At 38.4% G+C, this 15,000-nt stretch overlaps 1 protein-coding gene and 1 long non-coding RNA gene across 3 annotated transcripts in view; one reads left to right on the forward strand and one right to left on the reverse strand.

Annotated features, from left to right (window-relative positions):
• The window catches only part of LOC135116469 (frizzled-4-like), a 30,517-nt gene extending 23,899 nt beyond the window's left edge, over positions 1-6,618 (forward strand). The window contains exon 4 of the mRNA XM_064033948.1: positions 392-6,618. Coding sequence (XP_063890018.1) covers positions 392-892 — 501 coding nt within the window. The 3' untranslated portion in view covers positions 893-6,618. The remainder of the gene's footprint in view (positions 1-391) is intronic.
• LOC135116470 (uncharacterized) overlaps positions 1-15,000 on the reverse strand; it is an 89,696-nt gene that overhangs the window by 49,640 nt on the left and 25,056 nt on the right. The window contains exon 2 of one of the 2 annotated variants that reach the window (XR_010276353.1): positions 1,161-1,213. This is a non-coding gene — a long non-coding RNA (uncharacterized LOC135116470). Of the gene's footprint in view, positions 1-971; positions 1,214-15,000 lie in introns of those variants that run through there. The other variant, XR_010276351.1, reaches the window with a different exon arrangement.

Genomic DNA, 15,000 nt, shown 5'->3' on the forward strand with positions numbered 1-15,000 from the left:
GTTCACTTCTACAGGTGGATTTTCAGTGGGAGAGGTAGCGTTTTATTGTCTTCCTCGTGTAATCCTATCAGACGGCTTAGCTTTTTCCATTTATTTTTTTCTTGGAGTGGGATTAAAGTGCATATCTATCATAATATAGATCTTTATCACTTTTATGGGTCTTTTATCACTTTTCATGTATAGATAACATAATGTAAGAATTTTATAAACTTTAACACCTGTGTAAGTATTAATTAATACAAAGGCACCTTTCATTCTTCAGTTAGGAGCAATTTTTTCTCCGAACAAAATGAATCACCAATTTTCATCACCAGCCACTAACTGACACCTTACACCAACACACCAGCATCTCCACGTGTGAACTAACCCAAGCACACATATCATCCCTCAGGTCGGCGCAACTTTCTACGAGTACGTGGAGCGGGAACAGTGGCTTCACGACTCCACCGTGAGACCCAACATGGAGATCTTCATGCTCAAAATCTTCATGTCCGTGGCTGTGGGCATCATGGGCGGCCTGTTTCTGGTGAACGGCCGAGTGCTGGATTCCTGGAAGCAGTTTCTCCGGCGGTTTACATCCAAGAAGCAGCCGCTACCGCCTTACCTCCAAGCCTCGCACCTGAACCAGCACAACCAGACACACTTCACTACTTCAGGCGCCCCACACAAGCACCCACACCACACCGCGCCAGCCTACCACGTCCCGCACCACCACCACCATCTACTGTATCAGGATCAGGGTGGTATGAGTGGTATTCCAGAGGTACACGGTTTTCCAAGGTACCAGGCGGGATCCAAGCACCAGCACCACCACCATCAGCATCACCACCACCACCACCAGCACTACCCGCGTGACGCAAGGCATAAGTGTGGCTCCGAGACGCAAGTGTGACGGGAAATGTGACGGTGTGGGTGTTTTGGTGAAAGTGTGAATATGATGTTAGCTTTCTGTGTGTATGTGTGTGTGTGTGTGTGTGTGTGTGTGTGTGTGTGTGTGTGTGTGTGTGAGAGAGAGAGAGAGAGAGAGAGAGAGAGAGAGAGAGAGAGAGAGAGAATGATCACCAAAATAAAAGGAAAAACACAAGAAAACACCGTCACTTCTTAACAGTTCAAAACTCGTAACAGTAAGAGCAAGAAGCAACAAATGCCCAGCACAGTACCTTGTCCTCGAGGTCTGCGGGATGTCCCTCTCTCTCCTCCATTCTGCACTGGCCTAGAAAAAAAAAATAATAATAATAAGGAAAATGCTAATTCCTTCACTGTTGCACAATCTTTTCATTCTTTTTAATTTTGTGTTCACTTACTTTTACAACGTGAGGAAAAGTGAGAAGGAAAAAGATTAATAATTTTACTTCTAGACAAAATTTTTTCCCACTTTTCCTACTTTTTTTACTACATTCTGGACACTTACTTATGCTGTAGTCTTAAAAGTTCCAGGAAAACATTAATCTTTTACTATTAAATTCCTACTTTTCTTACTTTTGGACATTTCCTCCAGCCTCTTAATGAAAATATAGGAAAAAAATATTCTTTTACTCCTATACAATTTTTCCTACTTTTCCTACTTTTACAACCATCTCGACCATCATTTTTGCTCGACTTTCCGAAATAATTCTGCGGCCAAGAAAAAAGATTTAGTGATTCTCTTCTATAATAATATCTCTTCTTTCAACAACCTAGCTGGGGCCAGAAGGTCTTTCTATTGCTGTCTGTATTCCTTGCTATTCCTTCTGTATCTGTGTCCATGCAGAATTTACAACTGAGTTCAGAATATTCAACCGTGTCAGTGAAATTATTAGAGAGAGAAAAGCGCTGAGGAACCCCAAGAAACAAAGAGGAAGTACCTAAATTGACCAAGAGGAGAGAGAGAAACAAGAACTTGAATATCCTAAGAAACAAACAGAAAATAACTCTAATTTTAAAACTGCCATATAGACTTCGTCCTAATACTTCCCCGTGCCAAGGACCCAGGGGCGTATTAGGGACTCAGGGACGCTGTAGAAGGTGCTAAAGGAACGCTATTAGTGACCGCAAGTGCCTCAGGTCAGAGGAATGCCAAAAAATTGCTTCTGACGTAGTGAAACCAAAGGAAACACACTGAGGCTTCGAAATGAACGGCTTCACTTTGTATATATATTTGTTGAAGCCTCGTGAAGCCTCGTATCGTTCTATACTGGTGCTCTAAGTTTAAGTTTAGTGAGTAAGTGAAGTTTGTGTCAGAGAAGCGTGTGTTGGTTCTTTTCTTAGAAGTGAAAGGAAAGAAAATAAGGAAGAGTTTCGGAGCTCAAAGTGAAAATTGAAGTAGGGAGTAAGTGAAGGTACTAGAAGTGGTGAAAGAGAAGAAAATTGAGGAAAGAAGTTCATTTTAGTATTTTATTGTGTACGAAATATGAAAAATGGAAAATTTAACGAAAAATGAAAAATATGATAGATACGAGTGGAATAGCAAACGGAAAGAGATAAACGTCTTTTGTTAATGAAGGATGAAGAAAAGAAACAAATCCTAAGAAAAATGTGCCTTTGTCCATAAAGTAAGGATTACAGATAAGAATGAAATTGTCGTAAAGAAAGTAAGATAGAATTAAAACAAAAATACATTAGAAAATAAAGTATAGCCTGAAAGTGTTAAGGGAATAAAAACAGAAACTAAGGAATATCAATTTCAAATAAAAGTTTTTTATATAAGAAAAGCTGAGAATTTATTATTATTATTATTATTATTATTATTATTATTATTATTATTATTATTATCATCATTATTATCATTATTATTATTATTATTATTATTATTATTATTATTATTATTATTATTATTATTATTATCATCACCGTCATCATCAACCTTCATCTGTGTGTGTGTGTGTGTGTGTGTGTGTGTGAGAGAGAGAGAGAGAGAGAGAGAGAGAGAGAGAGAGAGAGAGAGAGAGAGAGAGAGAGAGAGAGAGAGAGAGAGAGAGAGACTATACCCTACACATTTTTTCTTCCTTCCCTCCCTCTTTCCTTCCATCCTTCCCTCCCTCCCTCCCTTCAATAACTCAAAAAACCTCCTTCCCTCCCTCCATCGTTCCCTTCTCTTTCTCTCCCACCATGTTTCTTTTTCCCTCACCTTCCCTTCCTCCCTCCTTCACCCATCCCCCTCTCTCTCTCTCTCTCCTAACTCACCACAGACCACAAACTGTTGGGAGAAGGGTGAAAAAATGGGAGTTAATGAGGAGTGCTGGAAGGAAGTACAGTGGCAAGCTTTAAGTGGATATTTGAGGAGGTGAAGGCGAGTGTGTAACCAAGACATGTGGGTAATTAAGACTGATGGCTGACTAATACACTGGCAGACTGACAGATGCATAGAGTAGACAGCTAAACAGAGGGATATAAAACAGAGCTATAAACAGGTGGATTAGAGTAAAGAAAGGTTATAGAAGATTGATAACGAGAAGAAAAAGGTTAGAATAAAGATAAATTGATTGAGAGAAAGAAGTGGACGAATATAGGAGTCAAGAAAGGTTATGATAAAGTAATGGACAATGATAAACTGAGAGAAAGAGAAGATAATAAACAAACAGACTGACAGAAAAGATGAAACTAGACAAATGATGATAGAAAAAAAGACGAAAATACACAAGATAATAGAGAAGAAGAAAAATGGACAAAGAATTATTAAGGTGAAGATATCCTGACTAACCACACACACACACACACACACACACACACACACACACACACACACACACACACACACACACACACACACACACACACACACACGCAAAATGAAGTATCCCATTACACACTCTAATTAGGTAACCAAGCACAAGAAGGAGTAATTATTATTGAGCTAACCTGATAAATTGGTCTCCTTAACCGCGCCGCCATTGAGACGCACGTAAGGCTCAATGTTCCTCACCTGTGCCTTCATTTCCGCCCTTATACACATACTGAGTTTGAATCAAGACAGTGCTATACAGGGATCTAGGAAAATACTAGGTAATATTTTTGCATTTATACGTTAGATTAATAAACTTACGTGAATTATTATTATTATTTTTTTTAATACGTACTTAGGAAAGGATTGTTAGCTTATACATGATACATAAATGGTATTGCTATTAATGTATTGTGTTAAATGTATAGACATACAAGATACATAGACTTCACACGTGTTATACGAGAAAATGTATACTTTTATGCATTATTTTTATTATTATTATTATTATTATTATTATTATTATTATTATTATTATTATTATTATTATTATTAAAGAACATTTTTTCACAGGAATTTTAATGAAAGTTAAATAAGTTTATAAATCATACACTCGTTTTATTAATTAATTAATTTATTTATTTATTTATTTATTTATTTATTTATCTATTTATTTATTTATGGTAAGACATTTAAGTGAATTATGAGCGAAAGTTTCTGCATCGAGAGAGAGAGAGAGAGAGAGAGAGAGAGAGAGAGAGAGAGAGAGAGAGAGAGAGAGAGAGAGAGAGAGAGAGAGAGAGAGAGAGAGAAGCTAAATAACTCAACGGTCGTTAATAATAAAGGGCGTGTGATCCAATAATTAAGAGGGAATGAGCGATAAGAAGTGATAAGCCCGAAGTGTTTATACAAGCTTTCCAAAATTATTCGCTCGGGTTTTCAAAATTCGCCCAGTCAAGAGTTCAGATTCATTCGTTCCTTTTGAAAATTTTATTTACTCGATTATGACAAGATATTTTGCTTCTTGTGTGTGTGTGTGTGTGTGTGTGTGTGTGTGTGTGTGTGTGTGTGTGTGTGTGTGTGTGTGTGTGTGTGTTTCATCCCACACTCATATATCAACTTTTTTTTTCCTTTTGGTTTTTCATTTATTATTTTTTTGTGACACGTAGAAACAAGAAGAGTGAGGAGAATGAGGCAACAAGTGTGCGCAGAAAATACAGGTGTGTGTGTGTGTGTGTGGGTGACGGGGTTGGGGGAGGAGACAAAACAATACCAGGTGCTTGTCTGGCAGAGTGTGTGAGAGAAAAATAAAAATCAACACACACACACACACACACACACACACACACACACACACACACACACACACACACACACACACACACACACACATTTTCAGGTATATAAAAGTTACCCTTGCAATGTACAGGTTAGATGACTAAGATTAATGTACTTACAGGTTTACGTAGAAGAGTATACAGTCTTAGTTCTATAGGTAAAAAAAAAACTCATTGTATGTACTTACACAGGTGAAAATATTTTGTGATTGTGAAGAAAATGTAGATAATAGACAAACAGTTTATAGAATGCATTAATTGTATCGTTTCCTTGTTACTGTGAAAAGTGAAGTGAATAAATTTTGGTGTAGATGCAGGTAAAGGAAAGGAAGTAATTATTGTACACAGGTAAAAAGAATATTGACTTTTATATGTCTTTCAGAAATATAGACAAATTTATAGAAAAACTGTCCTTATAATGTGAAAAGAAGAACATTTTGATGCACATACAAGTAAACTAAGAAAGTAATTAGCGTACACAGCAAGAATAATATTGATTTTGATTATTGTCTCGAAAAACACAGAAAAATATGAAGGAAGAATACTTTCATGTCCGTAAAAATGAATGAAGAAAGAAAAAAGTCTCATAAAAGTTTGAAGTTAAAAAAAGACACGAAAAGAAAAGAAAGGCAAAGGAAAGCGAAATAAATGCCAAAATTCTCGTTAAAAGTAAAAATTTGACTGAGTTTTGATAATGTTGTCATGTTTTCAGTCTTAATTGTTTCACAGGTGGTCGTTTTTATCATCAGAGGTTGGCAAGGAAAGTTGGATTGACGAGTTACTATGTACAAGTTACCTGTCCTTCGAAAAACACTTGTAGTAGTAATATAAGTGTGTAGTGTTTGAATTTCGGCAGTTACTTTATGTGCAAACACTTAAAACACTTCAATGTACAAATGCCGTTACTTAAACCATTTATTTAGCAGCGATTTTGTTGGTACTGTTATTATATTTACTTATTTTTATTATTTTTATTTTTTTCAGGTGTTTTACATTTTACTTTTTGGTCTATTTTATTTCCTTATGTCTGTTTTTTATCTTTTTTTTTTTACTTAAGTGAGGAATTATTGATGATTTTTTTCGTGTTTTTTTTTTTTTTTCAATTGGATTTTATGTTTATTAATTAAATTTATCTAATTTCAAACTGTAACGTTTACGATAAATGGTAAACCATTATTTTTTTCCCTCATATGTAAGTTATTATTATTATTGTTATTATTATTATTATTATTATTATTATTATTATTATTATTATTATTATTATTATTATTATTATTATTACACGATACTGACCTCTATGTTACGTGATAAAAGTGGCCATATTGGTTATAAATATTAGACACTCTCTCTCTCTCTCTCTCTCTCTCTCTCTCTCTCTCTCTCTCTCTCTCTCTCTCTCTCTCTCTCTCTCTCTCTCTCTCTCTCTCTCTCTCTCTCTCTGTAAATAGTACGGGTGTCACTGTGTGTGTGTGTGTGTGTTTATATGTGTATGTATCTATGTATGTATAATAAAAACCACCTCAGTGTATGTATGTACGTATGTAAGTACAGTTTTTTATTAATTAAAGTTGTTTTACGTCAGTTGTGTTTGTCCTCTCATGTGTGTGTGTGTGTGTGTGTGTGTGTGTGTGTGTGTGTGTGTGTGTGTGTGTGTGTGTGTGTGTGTGTGTGTGTCCTTGAGTTGCGGAAGACGAGGACGAGGACAACTAGATCAGGTACGGAGAGAGGAGGAGGAGGAGGAGGAGAAGGAGAAGAAAGAGGAGAGGGAGGAGGAGATAAAAGTAAAGAATATATCGGAGGAGGAGGAGGAGGAGGAGAAGGATGATAAATACGAAACGAAGAAGCAGTAGGAAAGTATAGAAAAGGAGGAGGAGGAGGAGAGAGAAGAAAAAAATAGGAGGAGGAGGAGGAGGAGAGAGAAGAAAAAAAATAGGAGGAGGAGAAAGATATAATAGAAGACAAGATGAAAGAGGAGGGAGAAGGAAAATGACAACGAAATGAAGGAACAGCAGGAAAGATTAGAGGAGTAGTAGTAGTAGTAGTAGTAGTAGTAGTAGTAGTAGTAGTAGTAGTAGTAGTAGTAGTAATAAAATAAAACAAACAAACAAACAGCAACTAGAACTAACGAGGTAGAGAGAGAAGGGAGATAGGGAAGAAGTTTTCTCTCCTCTCCTTTCCTCCATCTCTTCTTTCCTCCTCCTCCTTTCCTCCCCCTCCTCCGTTAGGCCTGTGGGAGGTTACTTGACACTTCGAGAAGGAGAAGGAGGAGGTGGCGGCGGTGGTGGTGGTGGTGGACAGGAGGAGGAGGAGGAAGAAGAGTAGGAAGAGGATGAGGTGGAAGGTCATATAGAGTACTGTAATGTGTACTTTACAAATGACTTACTACTACTATTACTATTATTTCTACTACTACTACTACTACTACTACTACTACTACTATTACTGTGTAGGTGTAGTGACTTTTCTCTCTTCCCTCTTATCTCTTTTTTTATTATTTTCTCTTATCTTTGCTTCTTATTATCGTTTTTATGGCCTCTATTATTAGGAAGCCTCTCTTATCTTTCCTGTCATGTGCAAACTCACTCAGTCCTTTAATGACTCTCTCTCTCTCTCTCTCTCTCTCTCTCTCTCTCTCTCTCTCTCTCTCTCTCTCTCTCTCTCTCTCTCTCTCTCTTGACCTCATCCATCATCACCATCATCACCACCACTACCTTCTCGCCCTCCTTTTCCTCCTCGTCGTTGTCGTCCTCCTCCTCCTCCTCTTCCTCCTCCTCCTCCTCCTGCAAAACAAAGGTGAGGGCAGCACAGGTGTGTTCCTCAACTCACACCTGACATTACACACACCCACACACACACACACAAAGCACACCTGCCCATCCTGTGAAGATAACATCAACACGTGTACGACTGGTAACAAGTGTGGTGATGATGGTGATAACTGGCACTACTACTACCACTACTTCTACTGTTGTTACTACTACTAACACTACTACTACTACTACTACTACTACTACTAACACTAACTACTACTGTTGCTACTACTACTACTACTGCTACTGCTACTACTACTACTACTACTACTACTACTACTACTACTACTCCTACTACTACTTCTACTACTACTACTACTACTACTACTACTACTACTACTACCACTGTTGATATTATGACAACTACAATAGTAATAGCTCCAAGAACAACAACAACAACTACTACTACTACTGCTGTTGCTGTTGCCACTACTACTACTACTACTATTACTACTACTACTACTACTACTACTACTACTACTACTACTACTACTACTACTACTACTATTACTGCTGCTTTTGATATTATGACCACTATAACAGCAACAACAACACCAAGAATAACAACAAAAACAACAACTACTACTTCTACTACTACTGCTGTTGTTGCTGCTGCTACTGCCACTGCCACTGCCACTACTACTACTACTACTACTACTACTAATAATAATAATAATAATAATAATAATAATGATAATAATAATAATAATAATAATAATAATAATTATTATTATTATTATTATTATTATTATTATTATTATTATTATTATTATTATTATTATTATTATTATTATTATTATTATTATTGTTATTATTATTATCATTATTATTATAATGATAATAATAATATTGTTATTAGGGTCATTACAATAGGAACAACAATACCAGCAACAACAACAATAACAACAACAACTACTACTGCTATTATTGTAACAACATTAGCTAAACAGAATAACCGCACCCGTGGGAACACACACACACACACACACGAAGAAATAATTGAACACATGAATAAACAAATAAAAAGAATAATTAAATGAACAGAGGAAGAAAAATAAACAAAAATCAATTAAATATTTATAAAACACAGGACCCGAAAATACAAAAGTGAGCCATAAAAAGAAATAATAAACAAAGAAAACTGATGATAAGAGATAAGAAATAAACAACCAAGATATTCCGATACAAAAAACGGAGAAGAATTACAAAGGATTAAATAGATTTACTGAGATATGACAAACAAACAGCAGCAGCAGATTTGTAGGTCCTTTTGATAAGAGGTGGAGCAGAAGGAAGAGAACGCGGAAGGGGGAAAATGAGTGATAGATAAAGGATGGAAGAAGAAGAGGGAAAGAAGAAGGAAGAAAAAAAGAAGAATGAGAAGGGAGAAGAATGAATAAACTATACATTTTATTTATTTCCATGTAAAAAAAAAAGAAAAAAAGAGAAACAGAAACAAAAAAACAAAATAAAGGAAAGAGAGGAAAGAAAAAGCAAAAACAGACAGACAAATTGAAAAATAGAGAGGCAGAGAAGGAGAAAAAGGAAAGAGAGAGGAAGACACGAGACAAACGAACGAACGAGCGAACGAAGGACGGAACAACAAAAGAAAAAAAAAAAGGAAAAAACGGAAGTAGGGAAACAGGAAAAAAATGAAAAAAAAGGGGAAAAAATGGAAAAGCGAACCACACACCTGAGTTATGGGGAGGAGGAGGAGGAGGAGGAGGAGGAGGAGGAGGAAGAGGAAGAGTGTGCGTGTCTGTCGCTTTTATGGTTCATCACAGAAGCCGCCTCTCTCTCTCTCTCTCTCTCTCTCTCTCTCTCTCTCTCTCTCTCTCTCTCTCTCTCTCTCTCACAAGCTCTTTCCGGCGATTTAAAAAGAGAGGTGATTAGTGTGGGGAGGAGTAGGAGGAGCAGGAGGAGGAGGAAGAGGAGGAGGAGGCGGCGCTTCTGTTGTAGGGGTACCTGGCTATTCCTACCTGCCCTACCTGCCTCCCTCCAGCATTATTACCTCCACCAGGTGAGAGGGAGGGAGGGAGAAAGGGAGAGGGAGAGGGACAGGGAGGGATGGTATTGTACAGTAGTAATGATCGGTAAATAAGAGTGTGAATGAGAGAGAGAGAGAGAGAGAGAGAGAGAGAGAGAGAGAGAGAGAGAGAGAGAGAGAGAGAGAGAGAGAGAGAGAGAGAGAGAGAGAGAGAGAGAGAGAGAGAGAGAGAGAATTATAAACGACACATACTCACACAAAACACGCCTTATAGATAGATAGATAGATAGATAGATAGATAGATAGATAGATAAATAAAGAAATAAATAGATAGACAAACAGACAAATAGGCATACTGACAAACAGACAGACAGACAAACAGACAGACAGACAGACAGACAGACAGACAGATAGATAGATAGACAGACAAACAGACAGATAGAGAGACCAATAGATAGATACATATATAGACAAACAAGAAGACGGACCGATTGTTAGATAGATAGATACTAGATAGACAGACAGACAGACGGACAGAGAAACAGACAGACAGACAGACATACAAAAGGCCACACAGTGAAGTCAATTTTCAAAGTACATAAAAAAAAATCAGAAGCGGAGGTGAGTCACAGTTGTCTCCAATTATCTCTGCCGCGCTGGAGGAAAGGAGAGAAAGGCGGGAGGGAAGGGAGAGAAGGGAGGGAGGGAAGGGAAGAGAAGGGATAGAAAAGAGAAAGAGAATTAAGAGAAAAGGGGAGAAGATGGAGAGAAAAGAGGAAAAGAAGGGAAGGTGGGATGGGAGAGATGGAGAGAAGGGAGGAAGAGAATGGAGAGAAAGGAGGGATAGAAAAGAGGAAGGAAAGGGAGAGAAGGAAAGGAAGGGAAGGAGGAAGGGAGGGATGGACGGAGAGAAGGGAAAGCGAGGGTAGGTAGGTAGGTCTCTCTCCTTCTCTCTCTCTCTCTCTCTCTCTCTCTCTCTCTCTCTCTCTCTCTCTCTCTCTCTCTCTCTCTCTCTCAATTTAACATCCAAGGGAATACAAGAGAGATGACATTTTGCTTGAGAGAGAATGAGTAACGAGGAGAGAGAGAGAGAGAGAGAGAGAGAGAGAGAGAGAGAGAGAGAGAGAGAGAGAGAGAGAGAGAGAGAGAGAGAATAATACTTAGATACCCATACACACAGACAGACAGACAATTACGAGAAGCAGAGGCAAATAAAATAAAGTAAACACGAAAAATAAATAAAATAAAAGATAAAATGGAGTGATCTCATTGGTGGGCTTAAATTCAATACTCCTCCTCCATTGGCTGCCACTCCCTCCCTCCTGCTCCCTGATTGGCTCAAACTGTCACCATGGCGCGTCGATCCACCAATCAACTCACGCCTCATTAATTGTGTAAATCTAATGAAAACATGATCACACACACACACACACACACACACACACACACACGTTTACTATTATTGATGATGACGACTTCTACTACTACTACTACTACTACTACTACAACTACTACTACTGCTACTACTGCTACTACGATTGCTACTATTACTATTACTACCACCACTACTAATACTGCTGCTGTTTTTACTACAACAACTACTACTACTATTTTTACTACTACTACTATTACTACTACTACTACTACTACTATCACACAAACACACACACACACACACACACACACACTCATAACACTATACATACACCATTAACATATCACAACCACCACAACCACTACCACCATCATCACGACCACCACTACCACCACTATCACTACCACCACTACCACCACCATCACCACCACATGATGCCAACTATGAAGACAAATGACAGTGCCACAGAGGAGAGGCGTCAAGTGGCACTGAGGAGGAGGAGGAGAAGGAGGAGGAGGAGGAGGAGGAGTAGGAGGGGCTTAAGGAGACACAGGGTCCTTCTCTTTTTCTCCTCTCTCTCTCTCTCTTTCTCTCCTTGACAGCAGGATTGGCAGAGTAAGTGACATAAATATGGATCATCTTTCTCTCTCTCTCTCTCTCTCTCTCTCTCTCTCTCTCTCTCTCTCTCTCTCTCTCTCTCTCTCTCTCTCTCGTTCAAGGCTGTTTTCTTATTATTTTCTCATCATTCCATCATCCATTATCATATTTCCAGATCATCGTATCTTGCTTTCGTCTCGTTTCGCCAATCTCTCTCTCTCTCTCTCTCTCTCTCTCTCTCTCTCTCTCTCTCTCTCTCTCTCTCTCTCTCTCTCTCTCTCTGGGCGGCGTTTCCTTGATCTAATCTTTTAAAATTTTTGCCATATACTAAAAAAATCTTCAAAAAACCTTCCATATATAATTCTTGGCCAAAAAAAAGTTGAAAAAAATTATAAAGAAAAGGAAAAGAAAAGGAAGAAAAGAAATAAAAGCGCCCTGCCGTTTTCTTTCGTTCGTAATCTGATTCGAAAGTTTCTCACACCTAAAAAAGAGCAGAAGAAAAGAAAAAAAAAGATTAAGAAAGGAAAAAAGCGATATATTTTCTACCTGTCATCATATTTTATCCCTTACAAAATTTTTTACCCCTCCAAAATAAGAAAAAAATATAGCTGTTATTTTTTTCCTCTCTTTCTTCTTTTCCTTTGAATCTTTGAAGCTGACGAGGGAAAGGAAAAGAGTGAGAGAGAGAGAGAGAGAGAGAGAGAGAGAGAGAGAGAGAGAGAGAGAGAGAGAGAGAGAGAGAGAGAGAGAGAGAGAAGGGGGAGGGGCCGAAGAAGTAACTGTATATAACGAGCGAGAGAGAAAAAAAGGAGAAAGAGAACAGGAGAAAGAGAAACGGAGGCAGAGAAGTAACTGTATACAGCAAGAGAGAGAGAAAAAGAGAGAGAAAGAAAAAGAGAGAAAAAAATAAACGCAGATTAGCAACATAATATAAACGAAAGAAAGAAAAAGAAAGAGAAAGAGAAGGAATAGACGCAGATTACCAACATTTTATAACGAAAAGAGAGAAAAAAAGAGAGAGAAAAAGAGAAAAGAAGAGAAGAAATAGGAGCAAAATGGCTACTAAACTGTAAAACGAGAAAAAAATTGTGAAAGAGAAGAAATGAATGTAAAAAAACAACTTTATTCACCAACCGAGAGAGAGAGAGAGAGAGAGAGAGAGAGAGAGAGAGAGAGAGAGAGAGAGAGAGAGAGAGAGAGAGAGAGAGGAAAGGAAAGAGATAAAAATAATGTCTGATTTACAACTGAACTGTATAAAGAAGGAAAAAGAGAAGGAGAGAGAAATAGGAAAGAAACAAGTGAACTGTATAAAAAAAGGAAAAAGAGAAAAGAAGAAACAGGAGAGTAACAACTGAACTATATAAAAAAAAAGAAAATGAAAAGGAGAAAAGGAGGAAAGAGAGAGAGAGAGAGAGAGAGAGAGAGAGAGAGAGAGAGAGAGAGAGAGAGAGAGAGAGAGAGAGAGTAGCTAGTGAACTGTATAGCGGGAGTGAGGCTTTGATGTTGTATGGTGACGCCGCGACGACCTTGGGGTAAGAAGAGCCAAAAAGACTTGAATCGCTGACCGCGCCCTCCACACTCCAGCAAGACGTGACCCGCCGCCCTGCCCGCCCCTCTTATGCCGCCTCATGTAGTGGATATTTTGGTGCGCTTACCCTAACGTTTTCTCTCTCTCTCTCTCTCTCTCTCTCTCTCTCTCTCTCTCTCTCTCTCTCTCTCTCTCTCTCTCTGTATATCGGGTCTTTCTCCCTATCTGTCTTTGTCTGTGTGTGTGTGTGTGTGTGTGTGTGTGTGTGTGTGTGTGTGTGTGTGTGTGTGTGTGTGTGTGTGTGTGTGTGTGTGTGTGTTTCTACCTGTCTGTCTGTCTGTCTGTGTTTCTCTAGATAGACTGATAGATAGATAGATAGATAGATAGATAGATACAGATAGATAGATGGACAGATATGAACTAGAATGTATAATAGTAACTTTTTTTATGTAGGAGGGGCACCGGACAAAAAATCCAATAAAAAAAAAAGGCCCACTGAGATGCCAAAGCAGTAGTCAAAAATTGAAGGATAAGTGACTTGAAACCTCCCTCTTGAAGGAGTTCACGTCATAAGAAGGTGAAAATATAAAAGCAGGCAGGGAGTTCCAGAGTTTACCAGAGAAAGGGATGAATGATTGAGAATACTGGCTAACTCTTGCATTAGACAGGTGGACAGAATAGGAGTGAAAGAAGAAAGTCTTGTGTAGCGAGGCCGCGGGAGGAGGGGAGGAATGCAGTTAGCAAGATCAGAAGAGCAGTTAGCATGAAAATAGCTATAGAAGATAGAAAGCGATGCAGCATTGCGGCGATGAGAAAGGGGTTGAAGAGTTAGAGGAGAGGAGTTGATGAGACGAAAAGCTTTTGATTCCACCCTGTCTAGAAAAGCGGTATGAATGGAACCCCCCCAGACATGTGAAGCATACTCCATACATGGACGGATAAGGCCCTTGTACAGAGTTAGCTGATGGAAGGGTAAGAAAAACTGGCGGAGGCGTCTCAGAACACCTAACTTCGTAGAAGCTGTTTTAGCTAGAGATGAGATGTGAAGTTCCCAGTTTAGATCATAAGTAAAGGGCAGACCAAGCATGTTCAGTGTAAAGGAGGGGGATAGTTGAGTGTCACTGAAGAAGAGAGGATAGTTGTCTGGAAGGTTGTTTCGAGCTGATAGATGGAGGAATTGAGTTTTTGAGGCATTGAAAATTACTAAGTTTGCTCTGCCTCAATCAGAAATTTTAGAGAGATCAGAAGTCAGGCGTTCTGTTGCTTCCCTGCTTTTGATATGTCTAAGGCAACAGCAAACGTTTCACCAAAATTTCTAAAAGAGGATAACCAAGACTCACTAAAGAAAGCCAGAAAATCACCAGTAGAGCGGCCTTGACGGAACCCATACTAACGATCAGATAGAAGGTTGTGAAGTGATAGATGTGTAACAATTTTCCTGTTGAGGAAAGATTCAAAAACTTTTTTATAAGCAGGAAATTATAACACTAGGACAGTAGTTAGAGGGATTAGAACAGTCACCTATTTTAGGAACAGGCTGAATGTAAGTAAACTTTCAGCAAGAAGGAAAGGTAGATGTTGACAGACAAAACTGAAAGAGTTTGTCTAGGTAAGGTGCAAGCACGGAGGGGCAGTTTCAGAGAACAATAGGAGGGACCCCATCAGG

The sequence above is a fragment of the Scylla paramamosain genome, chromosome 31 (genome assembly GCF_035594125.1).
Source record: "Scylla paramamosain isolate STU-SP2022 chromosome 31, ASM3559412v1, whole genome shotgun sequence".
NCBI classification, from domain to species: domain Eukaryota; kingdom Metazoa; phylum Arthropoda; class Malacostraca; order Decapoda; family Portunidae; genus Scylla; species Scylla paramamosain.